Source organism: Macaca thibetana, chromosome 2 (assembly GCF_024542745.1).
Source record: "Macaca thibetana thibetana isolate TM-01 chromosome 2, ASM2454274v1, whole genome shotgun sequence".
Classification (NCBI taxonomy): domain Eukaryota; kingdom Metazoa; phylum Chordata; class Mammalia; order Primates; family Cercopithecidae; genus Macaca; species Macaca thibetana.
The window spans coordinates 102,158,466-102,183,164 of NC_065579.1; the positions used below are offsets into that span (position 1 = coordinate 102,158,466).

At 42.3% G+C, this 24,699-nt stretch overlaps 1 protein-coding gene across 44 annotated transcripts in view; it reads right to left on the minus strand.

Moving 5' to 3' along the window:
- MAP4 (microtubule associated protein 4) overlaps positions 1 to 24,699 on the minus strand; it is a 231,400-nt gene that overhangs the window by 57,856 nt on the left and 148,845 nt on the right. For 24 of the 44 annotated variants that reach the window (XM_050780601.1, XM_050780603.1, XM_050780602.1 and 21 more), the window contains 6 exons: positions 19,313 to 19,435; positions 12,890 to 13,003; positions 10,080 to 10,202; positions 7,367 to 8,506; positions 6,234 to 6,356; positions 539 to 3,922 (listed from right to left, as the gene is read on the minus strand). In XM_050780601.1, coding sequence (XP_050636558.1) covers positions 539 to 3,922; positions 6,234 to 6,356; positions 7,367 to 8,506; positions 10,080 to 10,202; positions 12,890 to 13,003; positions 19,313 to 19,435 — 5,007 coding nt within the window. The remainder of the gene's footprint in view (positions 1 to 538; positions 3,923 to 6,233; positions 6,357 to 7,366; positions 8,507 to 10,079; positions 10,203 to 12,889; positions 13,004 to 19,312; positions 19,436 to 24,699) is intronic. The other 20 variants (XM_050780639.1, XM_050780636.1, XM_050780638.1 and 17 more) reach the window with 4 other exon arrangements.

The window sequence follows — 24,699 nt, forward strand, 5'->3', positions numbered from 1 at the left end:
CAATGCTGGTTTGAGGCCACCATTTCCTCATAAGGAGGTGGACTGATTTCATTTAACCTAAAAACAATTTGGATATTTAGTCCCACCAGCACAAGCTACATATACACTGAAAAAAAATCTCATGCACATAGCTAGACATTAAATACTTTCTTTCCTCCTGTGAATCCTTACACCAAGTAATGATTAAAATTTAGCTGTAAACTTGATTCATAGGAGGCACAATTTTAAAAAAATTAAGAAATGGATGACGATAGGTCTTTTGTTAGACAATTCATTGAAAATTCAACTTTCCCTAAAATTCAATGTTCAGTGCTGGGTAAAAAAGGCATGCAACCAAGTTACCAGCCTCCTCAAGCAGGACACAAGGAACACATTGGCTGCAGAAAACACGCAGTAGCAGTTACTGGTTTCATGCCAACAAACCAATGATTAACAAGGATGATTAGAGTCGGGATGGAGCCAAGGCACAAGCTCTTTGCCTTTTTGATGCTGACTCAAAAGCCACAAGCACACACATTTCCCCATGGCAGATTCATACCAGTGGACTTCAGTTGCTTGTATCTCTCTCGTTCCTGGATTGTAGACTTTGGCAAAAGTGGAGTAAGTCCTCGGGACTTGGTGGGTCTCATGTAGCCTTTCATTGGTTCTGCCATTCTGCTTTTATCTTCCTTTTTCCCTTCTCCTGGTGTCTTTGATTCAGATTTTTCTGTCATTTTCTGAGGTGTCTCCAAAATCTTATCTTTGGGTTCTGGGAGTTGAACACCCTCGGAAGCAGTCATTATTACTAACTTATCCGCCACCTCTGAAGGAGGAGCTTCGACTTTGCTATGTAAGAAATCTGACTGGATTTCTGGTGTTGGCAAGGAAACACTTTCCAATTCCGTGATTTTACAAGCCAGACTAATTTCTTTCAATTTATCATTTTCACTTTTTGGAGACAAAAGAGTCAGATCTACCTTCTTATTCAAACTATCTGAACCTTTGGAATTTCTATCTTGAGCATTTTGGTCCTGACAAAAACTGAGTTTTTGTGCTTTGTCTCCCAGTAAGTCAGGAATCTGAACTGGAGCAGACCCTTCTTTAGTCTCTTTCTCTTCGTTCACTGGATGTGCTAGGAAATTACCTCTATCTGCATATGCTTCTAGGGCTCTGGCCTCTCCTGGTAGGCTCTGGTCTTCTACTGGCACTCCAGGAAGGAGGTGACCTTTTGCTAGCTCTGTGACTTTCTCTACTGAATGCTTAGACACACCATTGTCCACTGACTCAGATTCTCCTACCACATGCCCTTCAGCAATCCCTGCTTCATTTTTCATGGAATCAGCAAGCTCAGCTTTATTTTTAAGAGAGTGATCTCCATGACTGTTAACTGTTTCTATGGCTGCTGTAATAGGTAGAGCAACTCCTCCTGTGCTTGTAGAGGGCACAACAGCAGAGGGAGCATTGGGTCTTTCTTGATCTGGGACTCCATCTTTGGTGTAGTTATCTACCATTAATGATTTGGAAATCTGGGCTGGGGCTATCTCTTGCCCATTTTTTGCCAAGGTATCTGGAAAGGAATCACCTTCCTTTACTACTTGAGGAGTAGGAGTGGGCAGTTTTTCACAGGCTGCTGATTCCAGAACTTTTAGAGGAGATGATTTATTTATCAGCTCTGATGGTGTTCTGGGACAGGTAAATGTAATATTTCTATTTTCGTCCATATAGGCCATTCCTTCAATTCCCTGGTCCCCTGTGGTTTCCATGGGAACATGTATTTTTGTTGCATCTATCTTATTCTCCAGAATGTGCTTCTCAGGAGAACTATTTTTAACCTTTTTACTTTTTCCATCATTAATCCTTTTACTTGGTTTGTCAGCCACTGAAGTGTATCTATTGGCTGCATCTGTCTTATTCTCCTCAGATACTACTGAAGGAACAAATCCTGCCCCCTGGATTTGCTCTTGGCAGCTCACATCTGTCACCTTGGCAGGTTGTTCAGTAACAGCAGAAGCCTTGACTGTGCTTATTTTGTTTTCCCCAAGAGTCCCAAGCTCAACAAAATTAACCTCAAAATTTCCACCCTTCCTGTCAACTACTTCCACTGTGGGTGTATCTGGTGTATGTGAGAACAAAGAATCATGCATTTTGGGGAAAGTAAATCCAATTTCCTTGCTTTTATGGGGAATACTACCAGCATCTCCATCCTTCCCTTCAAAAGGTGGGTTGAGGATTTCTTCCTTCCTCTCCATTCTAGCAGGCTGTGTGGAATAACTATTTTTAAACTTTTTGCTTTTGCCTTCATTGCCTCTCTTTTTAGGCTTTTCAGAGATCCAGGGAGCTGCCTCATGATCCTTCCATGGACACTTTCCTTCCTTGCTCTGGTTACTGACACCCATATCTTTGACTACATCTCCTGTTTCTGTCCTAACACCAGAAGTCTGAGTGATGCCTGATCCACTTTCCAAAGGAATTAATGCCTGCATGGTGCCTGCCATCTTAGGCTGAGTCATCTCTTTAGGCTCCCCCATCACCAGTGCCTCCGTGAGATCAGCCTTAGTGCCTGGTTGCTTTGAAGAATTCAGCCCCAGCTCCTCACTCTTATCCTGAGTAGTCATTCCTTCAGTTTTAGAGACTGGTTCACTCGGTATGAGAACAGCCCTTCCGTCCTTCTGACTGTCCAGAGGAAATGGCATCTCAGATTTTGCTTTTACCTTCCCAGAGTCTGTTCTCATTTTCCCAGAACTTCCCCTTCCCTTCCTGCTTTTGCCATCACCTGCCATTCTCTTAAATGGTTCATTCTCTACCCCAGGGACCTGTACCAACAGTTGGCCCTGCAGCTGCTCAGAAGTAAAGACGCTGATCTCTTGTCTTTGGTTGGGAAAAGCTTCCTTTTTTAGTTCTTTATCCTCTTCAGCTCCTTCAGGAAACTCCTTCAGTTTGACATTCTGCAGTTTAGTCATTTTACTTTCATTATTCCCTTCTTTTAGATTACATTCTAATGGATTACTTGCTATCAAAGTGGGTATCAAATTTGGTATTTCTTTTGCTGCTGTGGGTTTTGAAACTACACCCATAACCTCTTGGTCCAAGATAGGAGAGCAACCCTCTTTGAGTCTGATATCCAAAGGAGTTTCTACATTGTATGCAGAAACGTCTGCTAGGGGTCCTTTCAGATTGAGAGGGCCTACTGACTGGCTTTTATCTATAGGAGTCTTCAGGTGGGGTGCAGGCTGTGGTCTGTGTTCATGTTGCTTCAGCAATTTCTTGTCTTGGCCTTGTGGTACTGACTTGTTACCTTTGCTCTCTTCCTCTACTCTCAGCTTAGACTGATAACTTACTGCAGTTTTGGGGGTTTCTTCTAAAGGATATAAAGGAATTCTGAGACTCTCTGAGACAAAGTTCTCAGTTACTAATCTGGCTGCACTGGAGTTAACTACACATTCCCTTTTCAAGTTTTCTCCAGATACAAGTCCATATTCTGTACCCATAGTGGTAGGCTGGCTGGGGAGAACACCTGATTTTTGTGTGTCAGCTGCAAAGGGATGACCTTTAGGTTTATCTGCATTGTCATCATCCCAAGGTCCTCCAGCCCGGGGTTGAGAATATCTCTTTTGCTTTGGTTTCTTCTTCTTTTTCTTCATCATTATTGGTGTGCTTTCTATATCCCAGGCCTCCCTGCCAAGATCCCTCTGGGGTTCAAGTGAGTCAACATGAATACTTTTTCTTTGGTTCCCAGGCCCACCACAGGAGGATGAACCAGAGACCCAACCTGACTCAGACAAAGAGCAGTGGCCCAGCCTGTGATCAAGAGTCTTCCATGGAGGAGAGCCTCCCAGCAGCTCAGGAGGGACCCTGGCAGGCTTGGGCCGGGCTGACCTGCGGTCACTGGGTCTGCAAACTTGTTTGGCTTGTGTGGGAGGGGTACCGCAATACATGAAGTTGGCTAAAATTCCAAACAAAAAACTCTTTGTTATTGTTTCTTAAAAAAAAAAAAAAAATCCAGACCATATAATGACTAATTTAAGGAGGCTATTTTCACTAATCCATATACTACTTACTATAATTTGCTCAGGAAAACAGTTTTTTTCTAAAACATTTCTCACTTTTAACTGGCACTAGCAAAAATATTTAACAGATCATCATCTCAGGTAAAGACTGTTTTCAAACATTTATAAAATATTTGACATTTCAGAAGTAGCAGGATTTAACTTTTAAAAATGAAATATTTCAAATATTTTAACCTCTAAAATAAGCACTTACTGCCTGTAAATCTCATCTGATTTATATTGGTCATTATTAGTGCTTGCCTCTTTTTGGTGAAATTTTTTAATTGCTTTGGTTAAATATACATGATTTTGGACAAAATTTATAATTCTAAGACTTGGTCACCAATATTAAACTAATACTTGTCCAAAAAAACCCGATAGATTCTGGGAACTAGATCAGAAGGCCAGACTTAAGTCACTTCACGCACACACACACAAAATATATTGAATCCACCTTTTGGTCAGAGAAAAATTCTCATCATTCCATCATTGTCTACTTTGAAAGACAAATATGTTAAATTTCAACATTCTGCTCCTAAATATACTTCCCAAAAGACAGAGAAATATATATAACATTAAGTAGGATAATTAATTTTAACAATTAAGGTGAGTATCTTTGGAAGAGTTTCAGCAGGTGATCTGGTCTAACCTTCCTCCAAGTTCATATAATATGGATCTAAGATCCTGGCAAGAGTCTCATTAAGAGCAGGTCTATGCCAGCTCCTGTCAAGTCTGACCCAATAAACTGATTTCCAAGAATATTATAATATGTAAATAGTACATTTCATTCTTGTCCTTACCCCTCTAATATCTTCTAAATCCTAGCCTTTATTTAATATATCAGGTTAATTATTGCATTGCTCAAAAAATTGCTAGGCTATAGTACCCCACAGTATTTATAACATTTAATTCAGCAATTAATCAGCAGCTATTCAGTGCCATCTTTTATACTATTTTATTCAATTATTATGTAAATCTTGGGTTTCAGAGTCCATGCCTGAGAACTTATCTCTTTATTCAGGTTATAATGTAATAATTCAGGGGCAAGGAGTGGGACTTAAATATGTGACTTAACATGGTGTATTCTGTATACCATAAGCACTTGATAAATCTTTACTGATTTGTTGAGTCAGTAAAACAACATTAAAAAAAAAATCAAACATTTAAGCTCCAGTCTTGTGTTATGTAGTGTGCAAAGCAATAGAGATTCTAAGTGAAATAAGTCATGGCCCCTGCCCTCAGGATGTCCACATTCCAATCACAGTCACAGAAAAGTAAACAGAAAACCAAGTTGATAACCATATACATATGCTTCTGGGTTATCAAAAACAGTTAATCTTAAAATTCACTGAATAATCAAACTTTAAATGGGAAAGTATCTTAAAGCAGCGCCTCTCAAAGTTTAATGAAAATCAGAATTATCTGGGGATCTAATTAAAATGCAGATGATAATTACAAAGGCCTAAGGTAGAGCCCAAGATTCTGCATTTCTACCAGCCTCTCAGGCAATGCAGACGCTGTTGGGCCACGGAACACTGTAGCTAGTAAGGCTTTACAGGACATTTGACCAATTAATTTATGTTATGCTTAGTAAACTGAGATATAGGCAAGTTTTGTAACTTGCCTAAGACCACACAGGATAGAATAGTGAACAGCTGAACCAGATCAAAATTTGGGTGTCCTTTCTTCACTATGTAAACAGTGGAGAAGGCCAGGCATGGTGGCTCACACCTGTAATCCCAACACTTTGGGAGGCCGAGGTGGGCGCATCACCAGAGGTCAGGAGTTCGAGACCAGCCTGGCTAACATGGTGAAACCCCATCTCTGCTAAAAATTAGCTGGGCGTGGTGGCAGGCACCTGTAATCCCAGCTACTCAGGAGGCTGAGGCAGGAGAATCACTTGAACCCAGTAGGTGGAGGTTGCAGTGAGCCAAGATCACGCCACTGCACGCCAGCTTGGGCGACAGAGTGAGATTCTGTCTCAAAAAAAAAAAAAAAAAGTGGAGAAAAAAAAATTTAGGTATCCTGATTTGCTGTAGTAATAATTTTTAAATATATAACAAGCTGACATTCTGTCTAAACCAGATAAAATCTGTCTAAGAGAATTGACTTCATAAACTATACTGTGATTACCACCATACAACAGAAAACTAGAGACAATGTCTACCATCACTAGTCTATCGCCCCTAATTTGTTTTTCTAACTTACCTGAGGTCTCTGAAGAAAGCTCAGAAGGTTGACTGTTGCATGGTTTCTTTTCCTCTAGTTTTTCTAACACAGAATCCTCATTGGCTGGCAAGCTGCACTTTTCCCCCATGCCTGTGACGGTTTCTAAAGATAATAACAAAAAGCACACACGTTTCAGAGAAGCATGATTTCAGCCATTTTCCACCTGCCAGAAATTGGATATGGGATTAGTTTCTGAGGAGTTCTCCTAAAAGGGGCAGCAAAGGAGTGAAGTGGTAGTTGGAAGCTGAAGTTGGGAGGGTTTGTCTTGTTATGTTACTTTTTTTTTTTTGGAGATGGAGCTTTTAGCTCTTTGTTGCCGAGGCTGGAGTGCAATGGCGTGATCTCAGCTCACTACAACCTCCGCCTGCCAGATTCAAGTGATTCTCCTGCCTCAGCCTCCCAAGTAGCTGGGATTACAGGCATGTGCCACCATGCCCGGCTAATTTTGTATTTTTAGTGGAGACAGGGTTTCTCCATGATGGTCAGGCTGGTCTTGAACTCCCAACCTCAGGTGATCCGCCCACCTTGGCTGCCCAAAGTGCTGGAATTACAGGTGTGAGCCACGGCGCCCGGCTGATGTTTCATTTTTTAAGATAGGAAAAATAACAAACATTTATTAAATTGGTGGGAATGATCCAATGGAAAAGGATTTAAATTGGTGTGAGGGGCAAAAAAGGGGAGAATACGTGGGGCAATATATCAAGTAGGAAAGAGGAGATGGAACCTAGTGCAAAATGAGGAGAGGTTGGTCTTAATTAGGAGCAGGAACAGTTTACTTATAAAAACAGGAGAATTTTCATAAGCAGAGTCCATGGATACAGACACAAATAGTTGGGTAGATAATGGAATAGAAATTTGTGGATGTTCTATTTTATTGCTTGAATTATCTGGAAGAAAAACAGGACAATCAGCAGAGAATGAACATAGACAAGGTGTTGGAGGTGGGAGGAAGGTAAAGGTGGGAAAGAGCTGTCTAGGAGAGCAGGAGTATGAATAAACTTGCAAAGTACAGCGTGATGGTCTGTACTTTACCTGGCATGATGTTTGTCCTTAGTCTTCTCAGGACTACACCCTGGTAGAGAGAAATAATGAGAATAAGCACAAGCACATACCTGGTGAAATCATGAAAGTAGGTGCAGCTGACTGCCCCACATCCTGCAGAGATTCTAAATGGGAATCCTCACTTATTCCTTTTTGTGTTTGTGCAATTTCCATGTCTTTAATTGGAACTGGTGTTGCCTCTGTTTCTGAGAGTGGTGGAACATCTTTGGCTGGAGTCACATTGTTGGCTAGGGTCAGAATCCCATCCTTAGCCAGGGGTGCTTCTGTTTTGAGGGCTGGGACCTGATCCTTAGTCGGGACCACCTCCATTTCTGGAGGCAGACATACGTTCTTGATGAGAGCTACTTCTGTTTCTGGAGGTGGAGTCAAATCCTTGCCCAGAGCCATTTCTGTTTCTGACAGTGGAGACATGTCCTTCAATGAGCCCACTTCTTTTACTGTGTATGGAGCCACATCCTTGCCCAGGGCCATTTCTGTTTCTGGGAGTTGAGCCATGTCCTTGACTAGGGCCACCTCTGCTTCCAAAGGCAGTGCTTTATCCTTGGTCAAGATCACGTTGGTTTCCGGGGGCAGGGCCATGTCCCTGGCCAGGGCTACCTCTGTTTCTGAGGACAAAGCCACCTTTTCAGCAGAGGATATTTCTGTGGATGATATAATGTCGTTAGCTTGTGCCACCTCTATTTCTGAGAGTAATACCAAACCCTTGGCTGGGTCTATCTCGTTTTCTTTGGGTGGTCCCATGTCCTTGGAAGGGGCCAAGTCCATTTTTATAGGAGATGCCCTCTCTGTTTCTTTGAACAGTGTCACATCCTTAGCTGGAGCTACCTCTGTTTCTGTGGGCAGTACCACATTCTTGGCTGAAGACACATCTGTTTCTGTGGGCCATCTGACATCCTTAACCAAGGCCACTTCTTTTTCTATGGGCAGTTCCATGTCCTTGACTAGGGCCATATCTGATTCCATGGATGGCTGCATGTCCTTGGCCAGTGTCACATCTAATTTGGTGGGTGATTCCATATCTTTAGCCAATGCCACCTCTGTTTTTGTGGCTAGTGCCATGTCCTTGGCGAGAGCCATCTCTGTTTCTTTAGATAGTGCCATGTCAGTAGTCTTCAGTCCCATCATTATTTCCAACGCTTGTGCTGGTGGCCTCTCTTCTTCTGATGCCATTTCTATCTCCTTGGCTAGCTCTAAGGGAAATAAATTGAAAATTTAGGACATATCATTGTCTACTCATACCTTTGCATTAAAAATGCTTACTTTCTTCAGACATAAAAGTATTTGGCTTTTGTGACCATAAGACTGTACACATAACCAAGAAGTTAATGTTAGGTCGGGTGCAGTGGCTCACGCCTGTAATCCCAGAACTTTGGGAGGTCGAGGTGGATGGATCATCTGAGGTCAGGAGTTCGAGACCAGCCTGACAAACATGGTAAAATCCTGTCTCTACTAAAAATACAGAAATTAGCCGGATGTGGTGGCAGGCGCCTGTAATCCCAGCTACTTAGGAGGCTGAGGCAGGAGAATTGCTAGAACCCGGAAGGCGGAGTTTGCAGTGAGCCAAGATCGCAGCATTGCAGTCCAGCCTGGGGGACAAGGCAAGAATCCGTCTCAAAATAAATAAATAAATAAATGAAAAAAAAGAAGCTAACGTCAAGTAACATATTCTGCCTAATCTCTGACAGTCGCAACACTTGGAAGAATAAGATGTAAAATACTGGGAGGACAAGTAGTGGAGGAGAAAAGGCAAAGAAGAGAGAAAACACAGGCTTCAAAAAATAACATAGGCACAGAATTAGTATTACAACATCTGTGGGACAGCAGGTCAGTCATGCTTCTTATCAAGAAACACCCTCGAGTTCTAAATCTGTACTGAATTTTTTTGTTTTTTTAAGATGGGGTCTCACTCTGTTGCCCAGGCTGGAGTGCAGTAGCATGATCTTGGCTCCTGGGTTCAAGCGATTCTCCTGTCTCAGCCTCCCTAGTAGCTGGGATTACAGGTACACACCACCACGCCGAGCTTATTTATTGATTTATTTAGCTCTTTCACCCAGGCTGGAGTGCAGTGGCACGATCTTGGCTCACTGCAACCTCCGCCTTCCGGTTTCAAGTGATTCTCCTGCCTCAGTCTCCCTAGTAGCTGGGATTACAGGCATCTGCTACCACGCCCAGCTAATTTTTTGTATTTTTAGTAGAGATGGGATTTCACCATGTTGGCCAGGCTGGTCTCGAACTCCTGACCTCAGGTGATCTGCCCACCTTGGCCTCCCAAATTGTTGGGATTACAGGCGTGAGCCACCATGCCCGGCCCAATTTTTGTATTTTTTGTAGAAATGGGGTTTCACCATGTTGGCCAGGCTGGTCTAGAACTCCTGACCTCAAGTGATCTGCCTGCCTCAGCTTCCCAAAGTGCTGGGATTACAGGTGTGAACCACCACACCAGGCCAAAAATCTGTACTGAATTAAAAAGAAATTCTGATACCTAATACAATGAAAATGTGATGAAACAAAATATATATACACATATGTTTAAAAATATATATATGTTAAAATATATATATATTTATTTGCCCATTAACCCTAAGTGTTATAGTTTAACAATTTAATTCCTCCAGTGGTGATATCACTAATATAAGCAAAACATATGTGACAGTTCTGAAATTTATATACCTGCTGTAAGCTGCTAAAAAATACACCTGATGATTTATATTGATTACCAATACTGCAACCATCAACTGATAAAGGGAGTCTCTAATATTTTACCTGCTGTTGGCTGAGGAGGTTCTGCAACAGCCTCCGGGGAAACAAAGGACTCTGAGTGTGGAGAGTTTAAGGCTTCCACAGACCACCCCTGAGGTACAACAGCTGTGTTGCAAGGAGACATACCTAATATTAAAACACAAACACATCTGGAAACTTAGTAAACACTAGAAACAAAAGGTATCTGATATTTAAAATCAGCAGCATATATTGCCAGGCAGACACAGACTAATAAAAAACAATGCAAAAAAAGTTTTTTTCTTTTTTTAAGACGGAGTCTCACACTGTCGCCTGGGCTGGAGTGCAATGGCACGATCTCGGCTCGCTGCAACCTCCGCCTCCCGGGTTCACACCATTCTCCTGCCTCAGCCTCTCAAGTAGCTGGGATTACAAGCACACACCACCACACCTGGCTAATTTTTTTTGTATTTTTAATAGAGACGGGGTGTCACTATGTTGGCCACATTGGTCTCAAACTCCTGACCTTGTGATCCACTCGCCTTGGCCTCCCAAAGTGCTGAGATTACAGGTGTGAGCCACCGTGCCTGGCCAACAATGCAAACAAGTTTTAAAGGAAACAATGCTGATATTCTTCAGGTTTTAGCTAGTTGTTAGTAGGTGGTATAGTATATCCCAGTAGTGCCATTAATCAACATTCATTGGCTACCTTCTACAGGGTAATATAAAGATTCAAAATATTAATGATTCAACTCTAATTTCAACACCATAACCAACATAATATACTATAGTAAAAAATTGTGCGTCTTAATTTCTTCATCTGCAAAATGAGATTAACACTTCCCTTTCCAACATTAGAAGACAATTTTATTAAAATACTTTGTAATAGGTTTTTGTTGTTGTTTTTGAGATGGAGTCTCACTCTGTTGCCCAGGCTGCAGCAGTGGCATGATCTCAGCTCACTACAACCTCCACCTCCCAGGTTCAAGTGATTCTCCTGCCTTAGCCTCCCGAGTAGCTAGGATTATAGGCATGCCCACCATGCCCAGCTAATTTTCTTATTTTTCTTATATTTATTTATTTTTGAGATGCAGTCTCACTCATTGCCCAGGCTGGAGTATAATGGCACAATCTCAGCTCACTGCAACCTCCGCCTCCTGGGTTCAAGTGATTCTTCTACCTCAGCCTCCAGAGTAGCTGGAATTATAGGTGTCCGCCACTACGTCCAGCTAATTTTTGTATTTTTAGTAGAGACAGTGTTTCACCATGTTGGCCAGGTTGGTCTCGAACTCCTGACCTCAGGTGATCTGCCCACTTCCACCTTCCAGAGTGCTGGGATTACAGGCATGAGCCACCACACCTGGCCTAATTTTTCTATTTTTAGTAGAGATGGGGTTTCACCATGTTGGCCAGGCTGGTCTCAAACTCCTGACCTCAGGTGATCTACCCGTCTCTGCCTCCCAAAGTGCTGGGATTACAGGCATGAGCCACTATGCCCAGCCTAATTTTTATATTTTCAGTAGAGACGGGATTTCACCATTTTGGCCAGGCTGGTCTCCAACTCCTGGACTCAAGTGATCCACCTGCCTTGGCCTCCCAAAGTGCTGGGATTACAGGCGTGTGCCACTGCACCCAGATTTTTTTTTTTTTTAAAGACAAGGTCTCAACTCTGTTGTCCAGGCTGGGGTACAGTGGCATGATCACGGCTTAATGCAGCCTCGACCTTCTGGGCTCAAACAATCCTTCCACCTCAACCTTCTGAGTAGGTGAGACTACAGGTATGTGCCACCATGTCTGGCTGAATTTTAAAATTTTTTGTAGGACAGGATCTCCCTATGTTGCCCAGATTGGTTTCAAATTCCTGGGCTCAAGCAATTCTCTCGCCTCAGCTTCCCAAAGGGCTGGGGTTACAGGTATAAGCCACGGTGTCCAGCTGTAAATGAAGAAGTAGACAAATGTGGCTGGGTGCAAAGGCTCACGCCTGTAATCCCAGCACTTTGGGAGGCTAAAGCAGGTGGATCACTTGAGCCCAGGAGTTCAAGACCAGCCTGGGCAACGTGGCAAAACCCCCTCTCTACAAAAAATTGGCCAGGCATAGTGGTACACACCTGTAATCCCAGCTACTCAGGAGATTGAGGTAGGAGGATCACCTGACCAGGAGGCCAAGTCTGCAGTGGGCCATGATTGCATCACCGCACTCCAACCTGCGTGACAGAGTCAGACACTGTCTCAAAAAAAAGGAGAGATCACAGCCCAACTGTGAATCTGTGAATTGTCTCCTTTGATTAATCCAAAGAGAGCCTTGTCATACCCAGAGCCCCTAAATCTAACTTTTCTTAGTGGTTAACTTAAAAGGTGATGTGTGAAAGGCCACGTTGATTGTTTGGCATTAAACAACTAAAGCAGACCAGAATAAACCACCCCAAAATACGCTACTTTGGCATAAGGACTTTTTTAAGCTGAAGGCTATTATTAGCCTGGAGATGGCACCATAGGAATCTACACAGCAACCTTTACTAACTAGCTTTTACCTACTATTTACTTGTCTCCCACAATTTGCGGCCCCTCTACAGAATCAAAAGTCTTTTTTCCTTCATCTTCTCACTTCTCAAAAAAAATTTGTCATTCTTTATTGAAGAAGCTATATAAGGTGGAATTCTAAAGCCACCTCTTGCAGAGTTACTCATGCTCTAGGTACCTCTCATATACATATGAAATTCACATGTTAAACTTTGGTCTCTTTTTTCTTGCTAATCAATCTTTTGTCATAGAGCCCTAGTCAGTAAACCAAAGATGAGTAAAGAAAAAAATTTTTTTCCTTCCCTACAGAATAAATCCATTTGGAGAAGCCATACCGTAACTGCCTTTCAAGGGATCATTTTGTCCTGCAAATATTGAAGTATCAGCTGTTGCACTGGAGGGAAAGACCAAATCTGCCAGGTCATCATCATGGTACATCTTAAAGGGATCTGGAATATAGAAGAAATCCAAAACTCATTCCTGGTGAATGCAACTAGAAAGATTAATATTTCTCTTCTTTTTTTTTTTTTTTGAGACGGAGTCTTGCTCTGTTGCCAAGGCTCTGTTGCACTGGAGGGCAGTGGTGCCATCCTGGTTCACTGCAACCTCCACCTCCCAGGTTCAAGCGATTCTCCTGCCTCAGTCTCTTAAGTAGCTGGGATTACAGGTGCCCGCCACCATGCCTGGCTAATTTTTGTATTTTTTTTTGTAGAGACAGGGTTTCTCCATGTTGGCCAGGCTGGTCTCAAATTCCTGATCTCAAGTGATCTGCCCACCTCGGCCTCCCAAAGCGTTGGGATTACAGGCATGAGCCACTGTGCCCGGCCAGTATTTCTTATTATCCTATGATGAAGATAGATGAGTTGTCAATAGTAAGTAAATTGAGATCACATGTGACTGCACATGGTAGAGAATCAATATACACTAATTCATTTGTTATGAGTTAATAATAAATGATCCCTTCTCTAAGATTTGGTTACGTACATCAGATAGCCAACAAATGTATGAAACAAAAAGGGCAACTAATGCTCAACTGTATAACAAACACTCTAAGAGGTGAAAGTACAGAGAAAACTAAATTTTCAATATATATTTATATAACATTCATTTTAAGTTACTTTTTAAAAAGACAGAGCCATTAAGCAGCTTAAAAAAAACCAACAAGGAATTTTTCACCTCATGTAGACATGACGAAGAAAACTGCATTTCAAAACTGTCTGAATGGGACAAGATAAACAATTGTTATCCTGAGAGAAGAAACAAACTCTTGACTCAGGAGCTGGCATGAATAAAAGCACTCAAAACATCAGGTAAACTCTTTGTGCTTTTGTACATGAAAAAAAAGCAGGGCCGGGCGCGGTGGCTCATGCCTGTAATCCCAGCACTTTGGGAGGCCAAGGCGGGTGGATCATGAGGTCAGGAGATTGAGACCATCTTGGCTAATACAGTGAAACCCCGTCTCTACTAAAAATACAAAAAAATTAGTCAGGCGTAGTGCCATGTGCCTGTATTCCCAGCTATCTGGGAGGCTGAGGCAGAAAAATCGCTTGAACCTGGGAGGCTGAGGTTGCAGTGAGACTCTGTCTCAAAAAAAAAAAAGAAAAAAGAAAAAAGAAAAAAAACCAAAGCTGTTCAGGCTAAACAAGAGTTACACTTTCTGAAGAGGCCTTCTCGAAATTTATCTTATTATCTTAATCACCCTGGAGGCTTGTTAAAATAAAGATTGCTGGTTCCTGAAAATCTGCATTTTCAACCAGTTCCTGAGTGCACTAACACATCACTCCCTTAAGACACTTCAGTTGTCACAGACAGCCGCATAAAAGCCCAGGCCTTGAAAGAATGTTCATTTTCTTGGCTCTGAGGCAGCTATACCACCCTCTTTTTGTAAGAAATTTCAGGATTAGGGGAGACCACTGCATCAGGAAGTGTGAACAAGCAGAAGGTAACACTTGGAAACTTGTTGAGGCTTCTTCAGAAAACCACGGGAGCCTGGAAAGGTGGCACACACCACAGCTACCTGAGAGGCTGAGGTGGGAGGATCTTGAGCCCAGGGGTTCAAGGCTGCAGTGCACTATGATATGGCGACTGTGAATAGTCACTGCACTCCTGTCTGGGCAACATAGTGAGACCTCTATCTTTAAAAACAGAAAACACAGCCTGTTTTTTGTTAAAACAAACAAACAAACAAACCCTTATTTTCAAAAAAATGGAAAAATTAGCCAGGTATGGTGGCACATGCCTGTAGTCCCAGCTACTCAGAAGGCTGAGGTGGGAGGATCACTTGAGCCTGGGGAGGTTGAGTCTGTGGTGAGCCGTGGTTGCACCAGTGAGCTACAGCCTGGGTGACAGAGTGAAATCCCATCTCAAAATAAATAATACAAACAGAACAAAATTTAAAAAAAGAAAAGTCGGGGAGATAGAATATGAGAGAGATGATAAACATTCATGCTCCCCAGTTCTATATGGTTTGGGGTAGCTTGCTGCTTGCTCTGTCTCTCACACTTCCTTTGAGGGAAAGTAGGATTCTTAAAGCATCAAACAGAGTCAACGCTGTATGGTTTGCACCGTAAGATAGGAGCTTGCTAAATTACGTGTAAAAATACATGATTCTTACAGAGAGTTCTGTCATTTAGTCATTAATTTTTTTACTGGGTGCCTACCACGTGGCAGACCCAGTATGCTCTAAAAAACCCAAAGATGTACAAGGTCAGGGATGGGAACATTTAGCCACAGGATATATTTTGGTTCAAGTCAAGGGAGATCTTTGTTTGATATGTATTTAAGCTAAGAACTAAAGAACTGAGTGGTTATGAGGAGCAGGACAAAGCTTTTCTCTCTCTACATTCCCTCTCCTCTAATCTCACAGTTTAAAATTCCATCTATAGGTTGATGACACCTGAATTTATATCTCAAGACCTCTAGACATCTCCCCTTATTTTCAGACTTTTATGTAGCATGTTTCCAAATCTACTCCTTATATAGTCCTTCCATCTCTAATGGCCTTCTATCCTTCTATCTTTTTTGTAAAAATCCTTGGAGTCATCTTGGGCCTCTCTTTTTCATATACCACAGCCAATCCATCAGAAAATGCATTGCATTTGACCTTCAAAATGTGCCCTAGAACCTATTTATTCCCCAGCTCCAAAGCAAGGGTTTCTCACAAGGTTGCAGTCCAGCGGTTGGCCAGGGGCTGTGGTGATCTGAAGACTTGATTGGGGCTGCAGAACCTGCCTGTTAAGATGGCTTACATGGCTGTTGAATGGAGGCCTCTGTTCCTCTCCCATGTGTGTCTCTCTGTATCAGCTGGCTTTCCTCATGATGAGTAAACCCAGAGTGATCAAGATGGAAGCTACGATTTTTTTTTTTTTTTTGAGACGGAGTCTCGCTCTGTTGCCCAGGCTGGGGTGCAGTGGTGCGATCTCAGTTCACTACAACCTCTGCCTTCTGGGTTCAAGTGATTCTCCTGCCTCAGCCTCCCGAGTAGCTGGGACTACAGGCACCCGCCACCATACCCGGCTAATTTTTGTATTTTTAGTAGAGATGGGGTTTCACCACGTTGGCCAGGATGGTCTTGATCTCTTGACCTCATGATCCACTTGCCTCGGTCTCCCAAACTGCTAGGATTACAGGTGTGAGCCACTGCGCCCGGCTGAAGCTACGATATTTTTTGTAATTTAATCTCAGAAATGACACACCATTATTTCTGCTATCTATTCTACGATCACACAGACCAAACCTAGCACAACATGGGAGGTGACCACACAAGGGTATCAATACCAGGAGGCAGGGATTATTGGGAGCCATCCTGGCAGTTGACTACCATACTCAACTTTCAGGAAATTAAACTCCCCTGAATTGTTTTTCCTACTCAAAATTGGTCATTCCTTTGTTACCCTTTCTGGATCCTCTTCTTACTGATTTGAATGATTTATTTATTCATTTATTTATCATTTGACCTCGGACGATCAAGGCTGCAGTGAGCCCAGATTGTGCCACTGCACTCCAGCCTGGGTGACAGAGGGAGATTCTGTCTCAAAAAAATAAAATAATGAACAAAATATGGTATATCCATACAATGGAATATTACGTGTCCATAAAGTATTGATACGTGCCACAAAATGCAGGACTCCTCAAAACATTATGCTAAGTGAAAAAAAGCAGTCACAAAGAAACCACATTATATGATTCCCTTTATATAAAATGTCCAATCTAAGCAAATTTATAGAGACAAAAAGCAAATTGGTAGTTGCTTAGGGTTGCGGTGGATAGGAAGATGGGGGTGATATTTAAAAGGTACAGAGTTTCTTTTTGTGGTAATAAAAGTGTTCTAAAATTGACTCTGGTTATGGTTATAACCATAAAATAAATAGATAAATAGATAAGTAGATAGAGTACAATTCAGTGGAATTTTTTTGGAGATGGAGTTTTGCTCTTGTTGTCCAGGAGTACAATGGCATGGTCTTGGCTCACTGCAACCTCCACCTCCCGGGCTCAAGTGATTCTCCTGCCTCAGCCTCCCGAGTAGCTGGGATTACAGGCGCGCACCACTAGGCCCGGCTATTTTTTGTATTTTTAGTAGAGATAGGGTTTTACCATGTTGGCCAGGCTGGTCTCGAACTCCTGACCTCAGGTGATCCTCCCGCCTCAGCCTCCCAAAGTGCTGGGATTACAGATGTGAGCCACCATGCCCGGCCAATTCAGCAGAATTAAGTTACTCTATTTTGTTTTATTTTATTGAGACAGGGTCTGGCTCTGTCACCCAAGCTGGAGTTCAATGGGACAATCTTGGCTCACTGCAACCTCCGCCTTCTGGGCTCAAGTGATCCTCCAACCTCAGCCTCCCAAGTAGCTGGGATTACAGGCGCCTGCCACCATACCCAGCTAATTTTTTTAATTTTAGTAGAGACGAGGTTTCACCATGTTAGCCAGGCTGGCCTTGAACTCCTGACCTCAGGTCATCCGCCCGCATCCTCCTCCCAAAGTGCTGGGATTACAGGCGTGAGCCACCACGCCCGGCATAAATTACTCTATTTATCTACTCTATCTACTCCACCTATCTGTCTGCCTGTCTGTCTACATGTCTATTGGGGACAGGGTCTTGCTGTGTTGCCCACGCTAGAGTGCAGCAGCACGATCCTAGGTCACTGCAGCTTTGAAGTGATTCCCCCACCCCAGCCTCCCAAACAGCTAGGACTACAGGCATGTGCTGCCACACCCAGTTAATTTTAAAATTTTTTGTAGAGACAGAATCTCATTATGTTGCTCAGGCTGGTCTCAAACTCTTGGCCTCAAGTGATCATCCCACCTATGCCTCACAGAGTGCTGGGATTACAGGCACAAATCACTGAATCTGGCTGAATTATACATTTTAAATGGGTAAACTGTATGGCACCATGAATTATTGGCCGGGCACAGTGGCTTACACCTGTAATCCCAGCACTTTGGGAGGCGGAGGTGAGCAGATCATCTGAGGTCAGGAATTTGAGACCAGCCTGGCCAACATGGTGAAACCTTGTCTCTACTAAAAATACAAAAAATTAGTTGGGTGTGGTGGGCACCTATAATTCCAACTATATGGGAGGCTGAGGCAGGAGAATCGCTTGAACTTGGGAGGTGGAGGTTGCCATGAGCTGAGACTGCGCCACTGCACTCCAGCCTGGGTGACAGAGCGAGACTCTGTCTCAAAAAAAGAAAAAAGAATTATATCTCAATATAGCTTTTTCTTCACCCTCCCCCCAAAATTACTTTGTATCTAGGAAAGCCAATAACTGACAAATGGTACAGAGTATCACATACTAGGTTATTTGAAACAAACGATGAGCATCTTATAAGTTAGATGTCAAAAAAGAAGCCATATTTAAGTGGAAACATAACTTGAGCTCTCAACCTGGCCAACAGGGAAGTACCAAAGCTACTCCTTTGAGGCTCTTTTGAAACTCATTCTTGCTAACAACTCTAGCTCTGGGCTACTACAGATAGGCTTTTTTTTTTTTTTTTTTTTTTTTGGTGTTTTGTTTTTTTTTGAGATGGAGTTTTGCTCTTGTTGCCCAGGCTGGGGTGCAGTGGCGCAATCTCAGCTCACCGCAACCTCCGCCTGCCGGGTTCAAGCAATTCTCCTGCCTCAGCCTCCTGAGTAGCTGGGATTACAGACATATGCCACCACGCCTGGCTAATTTTGTATTTTTAGTAGACACCGGCTTTCTCCATGTTGGTCAGGCTGGTCTTGAACTCTCGAACTCAGGTGATCCACCCACTTTGGCCTCCCAAAGTGCTGGGATTACAGGTGTGAGTCACTGCACCCAGCCTGTTTTTAATTTTATAGAAAGTGGGTATGAATCAGCTTTCTCTTCTGTCAAAAGAGGATATATATATTTGGCAGAGTTAGGTAAGAAATACTGATAATGTATATATAAAGGCTCTAGCACTGTGCCTGGCACAAAACAGCACTGGTTTAACATTACCATAATAATTGCTTCTGGAAGAATTAAGGTTCTAAGGTACTATGGATCCTCTAATCTTCCATGTGTATGAATTTCAGATAATGTATTTAAAATAGGTTTTGAAGAGCAGGGAACTAGAGGGCATTAAGTGTCTCAAAGGAAAGGATAAATGAAGACAAGAAAGGGACAAATCAATGCTCAGGTTGCATTTTGTGAGCTATATTTAAGCTAAAATATTTTCAGTTGAATGGTGGTTGTAGCTTTTTCACATTTATGTCATAGCACACATTTAGTAGTCATGAGCAAGCCAGCACTTACCAGTCTGGATAGGATTGACCACTTGCTCAGGTTGGAAGCAAAAGTTGGTATCTTCTGGCCAGTTCTGGCTATTTGGGTATTCCTGGTAGGCCATTTTCTCTTCAAGGAATTCAGTTGGAGACCCTTAAAATAGAGACAGAAATCAAAAGTTACAAGGTATTACAGTTTTCTCCTATACTACAATGGAATTTCTACAAAGTATTACAGCTAGTACAATATAAAAATTTCTATGTAGTTAGCATCTTACAAGAAAGCTTTTTTCTTTTAATTGAAAGATAAAAGGAGCTGGGTGCAATGGTGCGTCTGTAGCCCCATTTACTTGGGAGACTGAGACAGGATTGCCTGAATCCGGGAGTTTGAGGCTGTAGTGCACTATGATTGCACCTGTGAATAGCTATTGCATTCCACCCTGGGCAACACAGCAAGACTCTGCCACTAAAAAAACCTTTAAGATAGAAGGAAATAAAGTAGGTCATTAAAGTTAAAAAAGCACTACAGAGTGACTTCTAGGTTATGCAGGCATGAAGAGGGTAGCGATTTCTCCACATGAAAGAACAAGGATAAAACTGTCAAAAGCAACCATTTCAGGGCACTGGAATTACAAAAATAAAAATAAAAAATAAAAGTCAGCCTAAATAAGTGGAAAGATATAACATGTTCAGGAATGAAAGATTCAATACTGTTAAGATGGTAATCCTGAAAATGACCAATACATTGAGGAAATTACAAAATAAGCTCATTCCATAATTTATGTCAAAATGCAAAAAACCTAGAAAAGCCAAAACAATTTTGAAGAAAAACAGTTGAAGGGCTTACATAACCTGATTTCAAAAGTTATTATAAATGTACGAACTCAGGCCGGGAGAAGTGGCTCACCTCCTGTAATCCCAACACTTTGGGAGGCTGAGGCAGGCAGATCACTTTGAGGTCAGGAGTTCGAGACCAGCCTGACCAACATGGTGAAACCATGTCTCTAGCAAAAATACAAAAATTAGCTGGGCATGGTGGTGCATGCCTGTAATTCCAGCTACTCCAGAGGCTGAGGCATGAGAATCACTTAAACCTGGGAGTGGGAAGGCTGCAGTGAGTGAAGATTGCACCACTGCACTGCAGCCTGGGTGACAGAGCAAGACTGTACCAACTCAGTGTGGTAATGACAACACATTTAGATAAATGGAACAGAACAGGTTCAGAGAGAAACATACAAAGTTAGGGTCAACTGGCTATCTACAAACATAATATAATTCAACATAATTATATTAAACCCAGAAACAAATTTTTTTTTTCAACAAATGATACAGAAACAATTGGACACTTACCACATACCATATGCAAAAGTTAACTCCAAACAGATCAGAGACCTAACGTAGTTCACTTGCTAATTTATTATGCCAAAAAAAAAAAAAAAAAAAGACAAGACAAAGACCTAATACAAGAGTTAAGGCCAGGCGCAGTGGCTCACGCCTGTAATCCCAGCACTTTGGGAGGCTGAGGCGGGTGGATCACGAAGTCAGGAGATCGAGACCATCCTGGCTAACACAGTGAAACCCTGTCTCTACTAAAAATACAAAAAATTAGCCAGGCGTGCCAGTGGGCGCCTGTAGTTCCAGCTACTCGGGAGGCTGAGGCAGGAGAAGAAGGGTGTGAACCCGGGAGGCGGAGCTTGCAGTGAGCCGAGATCGCGCCACTGCACTCCAGCCTGGTAGACAGAGAGACTCTGTCTCAAAAAAAAAAAAAAAAGAGTTAAAAAGAAAATCTTTGTGACTTTGGATTAGGCAAAGATTTTAGACATGTCACCAAAAGCACTATCTGTAAAAGACAAAATACATAAATTGAACATCATGAACATTTTAAAATTTTGCTTTTCAAAGATACTATTAAACAGCCAGGCATGGTGGCTCACGCCTGTAATCCCAGCACTTTGGGAGGCTGAGTTGGGCGGATCACCTGAAGTCAGGAATTCGAGACCAGACTGGCCAACATGGCGAGACTCCGTCTCTACTAAAAATTACAAAAATTAGCTGGGCCTGGTGGCTCACGCCTGCATTCCCAGCTACTCGGGAGGCTGAGGCAGGAGAATCGCCTGAGCCTGGGAGGCGAAGGTTGCAGTGAGCTGACATTGCGCCACTGTACTGCAGCCTGGGGCAACAGAGTGAGACTCAAAAAACAAAACCAAACAAACAAACAAACAAAAACAAACAAAAGACAACAACAAAGATACTATTACAGAAAATGAAAAGAGAAGTCATAGACTTTGAGAAATATTTGCAAATCATAAATCTGATAAAAGATTTGTATGTAGAAGAGATTATAATCTCTTACAATACAATTATAAGATAAACAACTCAATTTAAAACTTGGTGGCCGGGCGTAGTGGCTCATGCCTGTAATCCCAGCACTTTGGGAGGCCGAGGCAGGCGGATCACGAGGTCAGGAAATCGAGACCATCCTGGCTAACACAGTGAAATCCTGTCTCTACTAAAAATACAAGAAAAAATTAGCCGGGCGTGGTAGAGGATGCCTGTAGTCCCAGCTACTCAGGAGGCTGAGGCAGGAGAAAGGTGTGAATCTGGTAGGCGGAATGCAGTGAGTGGAGATCACACCACTGCACTCCAGCTTGGGCGACAGAGCAAGACTCTGTCTCAAAAAAAAAAAAAAAAGGCTGAAATATTCAGTAGACATTTTACCAAAGAAAATATATAATGCTTAATATGCACATGAATGAAGCCCATCAGTGCTTAGGGAAATGCAAATTAAAACTACAATGAGATCCGACTACACAACCACTAAAATGGCTGTTATCAGGCCAGGCACAATGGTTCATGCCTGTAATCCCAGTACTTCGGGAGGCTGAGGCAGAAGGATCACCTGAGCCCAGAAGTTTGAGACCAGTCTGGGTAACATAGTGAGACCCTGTCTCTACAAAAACATACAAAAAAAAATTAGCCAAGCATGGTGACGAGTGTCTGTAGTTTCAGCTACTGAGGATGCTAAAGTGGGAAGATTGCTTGAGCCTGGGAAGTAGAGGCTGCAGTCACCTGTGATCACACTACTGCCTTGGTGACAGAAAGACTCTATTTTTAAAAAAAGGCTGTACAAAAAGACTGACAGGAGCAATTTTGAGAATGTGTAAAATGGTAGTTTGGTGGTTTCCTTTTATTTATTTTTGTTTTTCTTAAAGGTGCTCTTTTTTTGTTGTTGAGACAGGGTCTTGCTCTGTCATCCAGGCTGGAATGAAGTGGTGTGGATCATGGCTGACTGCAGCCTTAACTTCCCAGGCTCAAGCAATCCTCTCACCTCAGCCTCCCACGTAGCTACAAATATAGGCACTTGCCACCACACCTGCCTAATTTAAACACATTTTTTCTTTTTCTTTTGGCAGAGACAGGGTCTCATTATGTTGCCCAGGCTGGTCTCCAACTTCTGGGCTCAAGCAGTTCTCTGATCTCAACCTCCCCAAGCCACTGTGCCTGGCTCTACCTGTATTTTTAAAGACTAGTCAAGTACAACAGTGAGACGCAGGGAAAGAGTGGAATGTGGAGTTCAATCTGTAACTAACTGTGAACAATTGAGATAACTCACTACCTTTGGACCAGCCTCTTTATTTTTTTAAATAACAGCTTTATTGAATATAATTCACAAAATTCACCCTTTTAAAGTAGAGTTCAAAGGTTTTTTAGCAGATTCACAGTTAACTTCAGAATATTTTCTTCACTCCAAAAAAGAAATCCCATATCTTTTCTCCTTTCCCACTTTCCCCTACCCCTTGGTAACCACTCGTCTACTTTTTGTTCCTACGGATTTGCCTAATCTAGATATTTCATATAAATGAAGTCACGCAATGTGTCATCTTTTGTGACTGACCTCTTTCATTTAGCACAATGTTTTCAAGGTTCATCCATGCTGTAGTATGGTATCTGAACTTTATTCCTTTTTATAGCCAAATAACATTCCACTGGGTAGATCCACCACATTTTGTTTATTATCAGTTGACATTTGGTTGTTTCTACTTTTTGGATATTGTGAATAATGCTGCTATGAACATTCATGTACAGGTTTCTGTGGGAGCATGTTTCAATTCTCTTGGATATATACCTAGGAGTACAACTGCTGGGTCATAAAGCAACTTTATGTTTAATATATTGAGACACTGCCAAACTGTTTTCCAAAATGGCTGCATCATTTTACAATCCCAACAACAATACATGAGGACTCCAGTTTCTTCACAGCTTCACCAACACGTTATCTTTTTCTTATCGTAGTCACCCTAGATGTGGTAAGAAGTGGCATCTTACCATGGTTTTGATTTGGACTGCTCTAATGACTAATGATGTTGAACATCTTTTCATGTATTTATCTGGCATTTGTATGTTTTCTTTGGAGATGTGTCTGCCTAAGCCCTGTATCCATTTTTAACTGCTACTTTATTTTTAGAGGTGGGGTCTCACTACATTGCCCAGACTATTAGAGTGCAGCGGCTATTCACAGGTGCAATCATACTCCTTTGCAGCCTCAAACTCCTGGGCTCAAGTAATATTCTTGCCTCTGCAAGAGACACCTATAGCTGAGACCACAGGTGTATACCACCATGCTTGGCTATCTTTTCTTGTTTTTATTTTTGAGACAGTCCTGCTCTGTTGCTCAGGCTGGAGTGCAGTGGCACGATCACAGCTCACTATAACCTTAAACTCCTGGGCTCAGGAGATCTTCCTGCCTCAGCCTCAAGAATAGCTGGGACTACAGGTGCACACCACCACATCTGGCTATTTTTTTAAATTTTCGTACAGAAGAATCTCAAAAGCATTATACTAAGTGAGGAAAGCAAGACACCAAAGAATATATATTGCATGATTCCATTTATACGAAATTTCTAGAACATACAGAACAATAACAGGAAGCAGATCAGTGGTCACCTGAAACTGTAGGTCAGAATAGGGACTGGCTTTGTAAATGGGCTCAAGGGAACTTTCAGGGTAATAAAAAAATGTTCTAAAGATGGATTACAGTTATGGTTGCACAATTCCATAATTTTACTAAGAATCATTTTGACTTCATAATTTTACTAAGAATCATTTACTTCCACACTTACAATAGGTAAATTTTTGGGTATGTAAATTACACCTCAATAAAGTTTCTTTTTCTTTTTTTTTTTTTTTGGAGACAGGGTGTCACTCTGTCACCCAAGCTGGAGTGCAGTAGTGTGATCATAGCTCACTGCAGCCTCGACCTCCCTGGCTCAAGCAATCCTCTCACCTCAGCCTGCCAAGTAGCTGGGACTACCAGCATATGCCACGCTGCCCGGCTAATTTTTCTTTTTTGAGACGGAATCTCGCTCTGTTGCCCAGGCTGGAGTGCAGTGGCACGATCTCAGCTCACTGCAAGCTACG